Below are 6,488 nucleotides of genomic sequence, written 5' to 3'. Positions count from 1 at the left end.
CCTTGCACTATTACACGTTAGTAAATGTGACAACACTTGCTCTTCTACAGACATCACTAACAACTCCTGTGCTTTGCTATCCCTTGTCTTGAATTCTTTAAGTTCTTTTTCAAATACTGCCGCGCTTTTACCATCTTCTTGCTTAGGTTCTCTTCCTGTAACTGCATCATACAACCCTCTAGATTTCAGCACTACTGTAGTCTGAAACTTCCATACACTCCAGTTAGACTGCCCTTTTAACATTAATTTTTGACTTTCCATTGTCCCAGCGACACAATACTTTTTCACAACAACAGTACTTTATTATCGGCGACAACCAACTTCAACAAATTTCAAGTGAGAACAGTCACAATCGCTAGTTGCACGTTTCACTTACTACAATGCTCTCGTGTCTGGGCCCATAACCTGTTAAAAATTGGGAGTATGATGCACAGAAACTTGATTATTTGATGGTTTTATTTAATCTAAATATTAATAATACAAACAAGAACGTTTTCAATTATTTTACCATTTTAGCACACATCTCTATTCTATTCTATTCTATTCATCTCCCTTGCGGGAGATTTTAAAATTAAAGTCACAGCACTAAGGCCAAGTTGACTGCTTCACTAAAATTGTTTTAAATCTTCTTGTTGTTATTATAATTGTAAAAAGATGGCCCGTTCCAAAATGGACGAATTGGCCTGTTTCAAATAGTTCTGTTTCCACACTAGTTTGTTATTGAAAAAGGAAGGCAGAAGCGTAGAACATACAAAAAATTATGTAAAACACTATAAAAATTGTAATGCACTATATTATGCCCAAAATGGGAATTGTTGTTAATAATTAAATTGAAATAATTAAAGAGCATGACGCTCTATTGTGTACAACATTCTACGCCATCTTGCCAACCAATCCACACATCTCTTTGCACGAGGCAGTCTGTCTCTCTTCTTCTTCTTCTAGCGAACACACACAAAAAACTCCACTGTTGCCAGACACAAAACTAAACATTATATTTGCAACATCTAACACATATCGTCTAGGAATAAAACGCTGGACCAGAACTGTTGCAGATGTGGTGATTGAAGGACACAGGCCTGTAATTGTGAAATTCGTGTCACATCGTTACAGGGAAGTGGTGTGGAAAGCCAAAAATAAATTGAAAGGCAGCAAATTTCTTATCACCGAATCTGTTACTACGAAACGACTGGCCTTACTTCACCAAGCTAGGCAAGCCTTTAGTATCCGCAATACTTGGACATCAGATGGCAACATTTTCATTGTTCTGGAGAACCAGAAGTATTATGTCACCTCTGAACGGAAGCTGCTTAACCTTATCAGTGAAAGGGGGTACGGAACTTGAACTACGCCTTCTAGTGAGCGAGACTTGTACGTTTGGAATATATGTGAAGAGTACAGTGTATTATTTCTTGTGTTGTGTTAATGTTTGTAATTTCCTTGTGCGTGATGGGTGTGTTTCGTGTGTGTGTAACTTTTCTAATAGAAGCATTCTCATCTGTAACTAGTGTTCGGAAATCAGCATTTTTTGTTACTCAGTTCTTGGTAAGTCTCTTTTATATGTTTCTTCATTCTTACGTAGCCTACATTATAAGTTTTTTTTATATATGTATTTCCTTTTTACTTACTGTTAACAGTACTTAAATTTTAGCATGCCTCAAATAGAAAAACTGCCAGGGTTAGCAACACCGACTTCAACTTCCACAAAAATATTCCGCACCTACTCCTCCTTTAACGGGACTGAAGATCACTTTCCACCCTCTCTCTCCCCGCCCCTTCATCTTCCTTCGCCCCCGACGGCACATTTACTGCAAACAGAACTTGGTAAACCAGGAGCGGGGACAACCTCAACGCACAGTCCCTTCTAAGCTCTTTCGATGAATTTCAAACTATTGTTCTCCCTCAAAATCTGTACTTGATTTTGGTATCCGAAACGTGGATACGAAAATTCTGGCTATGTCACCACACGAATATAGCTTCTGTACAGAGTACATTATCATTGAATATAGTTTCTGGAATAAAAAAGTTCTAATCTGTTCGGTATACAGACCGCCAAAAGCAAATTTTAAAAATTTCGCAGATGAAATAGTGCAATACTTGCCCTTTTATGAAAATTGTTTAGTTCTCAGTGATTTTAATTTTAACATGCTGAAGTCGAATAGTGAAAGTGAAACATTTCGTGATGTTTTATCTGGCCTTAACCTGACAATGTGTGCTCTAAAGCCTACTTTCCATACTGCCACATCACATTCACTACTCGATCTCATCTTACCTAATAATCCGTAAAAAATTGTTCACTATGGACAATTACCAATTCCAAGTATATCTTACCACGATCTAGTGTTCGCCTGCTACTTTATACATACTCCGAAGAGATAGTCTAAACTTATTTCGTACAGAAACTTGAATAATATAAATGAAGCTGCTCTTTTCTTTGATGCGCCAAATATTCCTTGGCAGGTAATCTACAACTCTTCGTCTATAGACGAACAACTTAATTTCTTTAATACCGCGATATTAACAGTACTTGATAAGCATGGTCCACTCATTAAACGCAAAGTATCGCGACCTTCTTCCCCGTGGATAACTAAAGAAATTCTAAATTTAATGGCTAAACGCGATTCCTGTTATAGACAATACACGAAATCTCGCAAAGATAATCCAGTACAAGCTGATGACTGTTTTAAAAAATACAAAATCTTACGAAATAGATGTACACACTTAATTAGGAAAGCCAAAACGGAATTTGCCTCGAACCTAGCGAACACCAATGGTAACTCAAAAATTTTGGGGAAAAAGTTGAATATATTAGGGATCAAGAGCAGTAGGAAACAAAATATGGCTAACAATAAATTTTCTGCAGATGATCTTAATAACAATTTTTGTGACATTAAATTTTTAAGTAATGCAGATTCTAAAATTACATATGATGAGAGTCCAGAATGTACTGAAAACTTTTTTTCCTTTGAACAGTCATGAAGGCCATCAATAGAATAAAATCAAATGCTACTGGAGCTGACCAAATTAGTATTAAATTTATTAAAATTTTTTTTGCCTTTTATACTAAATCCCATCACTAATATTTTCAACCGTTCTCTTATGAGCGGCACTTTTCCATCTGCTTGGAAAACAGCTGAAGTCCTAGCGTTTCCCTAAAACACGTAATGTCACAAGTATTAATGATTTTCGGGCAATTAGTATTTTACCTGCTCTTTCAAAGGAATTAGAATACATTGTTAGTGATCAAATTCGAACCCATCTAATGAAATACATTTTTTTATCCGTTTCAATCAGACTTCAGAAAGTACCACAGTACTGCTACAGCTGTTACTTATGTTACTGAAGAAATTAGGCTAGCAATGGATAGAAAGCTAGTAACTGTTCTTGCTCTACTAGATTTCTCTAAAGCTTTTCAATCAATTATACATTAGATTCTCTTCCATAAATTGGCGACGAAATTTAACTTCTCCAAAGGTGGTGTAAAATGGGTTAAAAATTATCTACAGGGACGGAAGCAATTTGTAACCGTAGCCGATACTTCTTCTGCACTACGGAATCTCACTCACGGTGTCCCTCAAGGAAGCGTCCTTGGTCCTCTCCTATTCTGTCTATACATTAACGACCTTCCTTCTGTCTTACAATACTGTAAGTATCACCTATACGCAAATGATTTTCAAATCTATATTTCAGGTCTACGTGAAAACTTGGACAATTCAATTTAACAAATGAATGACGATTTGCATCGCGTTTACTTGTGGTCGAAAGAAAATGGATTAATTATAAATCCACTTAAATCGAAGTGCATTTGCGTCTCCTCTAAACGAATCATATAAATGCACCGATCGAATATACCAACAGTACAGATAAATGGGACAATTATTACATTTTCTGAAACTGTTACAAATCTCGGGGTAATAATAGATAAATTTCTTGAGTGGAAACCTCACTTTAACGCTGTATGTAAGAAAGCGTTCTGGTCTTTGTATTCACTCACTAGACTAAAGAAAATTCTACCCACTGAAACAAAGTAAAGTAAGTACTACTTGTAAAATCTCTAATATTTCCTCACCTTGAATATTGTGATGTAGCTCTCTCAGACGTAAATGAATAATTAGCGTATCGTTTGCAACGTATCCAAAATGCCTGTATACGGTTTGCTTATAATTTCAAACGATCAAATTATTTAACTCTATACTACAGAAAGCTGGGCCTTTTGAAACTTGCCGATAGACGTTATTTGCATCGACTCACACTTCTCTTTAAGGCTTTGCGGTTTGAACAACCTTCCTACTTATTTCAACGTTTGCAACCACTAAATGCTCACTACGATCACAATACAAGGTCAGGTGTAAATAAACTCCTTTCTCTTCCCCTACATTCGTCAAAATTCTACTCGGATGCGTTCTTTGCATCCACTATCCGTGCATGGAATGACCTCCCATCCAACACAAGGCAATCACAGACAATCAATCTATTTAAGAAGTCGGTTGAACAGACTCTCCATAAGTCTATCAAGGCTTACTAACATCTGAACAAATGCTGATTTTTATTGTTCCTACTTTTTATTTGTTCTTTTTGTTCACTAAATGAATGTGACTATATTATGTGGTTATTTGTTATAATCCATGTGTGCATGTGATGTGATGCGTGTGTGTGTGTGTATGATTGGGAGTGTTTTATATATTTTATACATATTTTATTATTAGTATTGTATTATTAATCATGATCATTGCATGGTCAAGTGGGAGACAAGGCATGATTAGCCTTAACTTCGCCATGTAAAATAAGACTAAATAAATAAATAAATTTTGGGATATTTAAATTTTGAAGCCCCGTAGCTCCTATCATTCTGGTCCATAGCACCTTAAATCTTGTTGATTTTCATTTTCCATGATGCTCTATCAGATGTGCGGGGGGCGCGGTGGCTCAGCGGTAGAGCGTTCACCTCTGGTGCTTGAGGTCCCGGGTTCGATCCCAGCCTCCGCTAAGTGAACTTTGTGGTGGACAAGCACCGTGCTCGTGGGTTTTCTCGGGGTTCTCCCATTTCCTCCCACTTTCTTCATTCCACCATTTCACTCATCTCTCATAATCACCGTCTCCTTTAGCCTAACCGGCATAACCGTGGGACGTAAAACTTAAAGATTTCCTTTCATTTCTATCCAGTGGCGGATTAAGCTTTGTCGGCGCCCTAGGCACAAACTTAGTGTGCGCCCTTCTCAAAAGAAAAATAGTATTTGCAGTATTTTAAGTCTATTATAAAATTAGTTAATATATTGAAATAAACAGCGAAGGATAAAAATCAATAATAAAAGCAATAGGCCTAGTACAGACAATTCATTTTATGTATACTATACCTAAAATTATGTAATGTATTGAGAAATTAAATTCACCACTCACCAGTCATAAATGAAGCTGCTTCCGCCTCACTTTGGTTGCTGCAAACTCATGTATAAGTTCTTCAAAGTTGATGTGTCCATCAGCCAAGATGTCTGCTTCAATGTGGAGAATAGATAACTCGTTCAGTCTTTTATTACACATAGTTGAACGGAGATAAGTCTTCAGTCTTTTTAGAGCCGAAAACGAACGTTCAGCTGAACAGTTTGTTACAGCAGTACACAAAAATATTCTTAACGCAATCTCTACATTTGGAAACACAGATTGCAACTTTTCTTTCCGTATAAACGCTAACATTTCTGCTGGTGAGTCACAGATTCCTCTGGTTTTCAGAAGTCCCGCAAAATGCACGCATTCATTTGGAAATGTTGATTCTAGATCGGTTTCATATGCAGCCTGAAGGTTGGCTGCGCGCTCAGAAATGACACAAGAAGAACTTTGCAGAAATTTACTAAAAACCATGAAGTTGTCAGACATTATTTTATAGCTTTCCTTCCTTCTAATTAATTCAACGTGCAATTTATCAAGAATAGGAAGAAACACTTCAACTTTAAATTTTTCTCTTCCTGTTAGAACAACCTCACCGTCTCTTAGTTCATCGGCTTGAATGTTACGTTTTCTAAATCTTTTATAACTACTCTCGTAATCCATATCAGTTTTTTCCATGGATTTTTGCTCATAAGAGTCGAACATGTCACGAAGAGAAGTTATAAAGTTCACAAGTGATTCAAACAAATCATGTACTATTGTTAAATCTATGTTGACACTTTGTAATTTCACGGTGACACTCTGGAATCTCTGCAGTATATCATTCCAAAATGTGATCATGAAAGCTGTTTCCAGCCTGTTTAGTTGATTCAAGAGGGATAAGGCCTCATTTCGAACTAGAGGTTTCTCAAAAGGATCATCACTTACATGAGTAAGGGTCTGAATTAGACTATCCCAGTTTTCATATATACATGTACAAGCCTCTTCTCGTGCTGACCAACGTGTCTGTGATAAAGATTTTAGTGTTTTCGTTCCTGGATACATGAAAGAAGCAAGTAAGTTCCAGCGTTTTGTTGAACTGGAAAAAAAATTGTAAATATTTTGAA

General features: G+C 36.6%; 1 protein-coding gene across 1 annotated transcript; it reads right to left on the bottom strand.

Annotated features, from left to right (window-relative positions):
- Window positions 1-5,400: 5,400 nt before the first annotated feature.
- Window positions 5,401-6,426, bottom strand: LOC145685368 (52 kDa repressor of the inhibitor of the protein kinase-like). Its single transcript, XM_081757755.1, has one exon. It carries the CDS (start codon window positions 6,424-6,426, stop codon window positions 5,401-5,403), a length of 1,026 nt encoding a protein of 341 aa, XP_081613881.1.
- Between the last annotated feature and the right edge of the window lie 62 nt (window positions 6,427-6,488).

Source organism: Thermobia domestica, chromosome 5 (genome assembly GCF_964235325.1).
Source record: "Thermobia domestica chromosome 5, izTheDome1.hap1.1, whole genome shotgun sequence".
NCBI lineage: Eukaryota > Metazoa > Arthropoda > Insecta > Zygentoma > Lepismatidae > Thermobia > Thermobia domestica.
The sequence above is the reverse complement of the archived record's forward strand: the minus strand, read 5'-3'. Positions and strand labels throughout refer to the sequence as shown.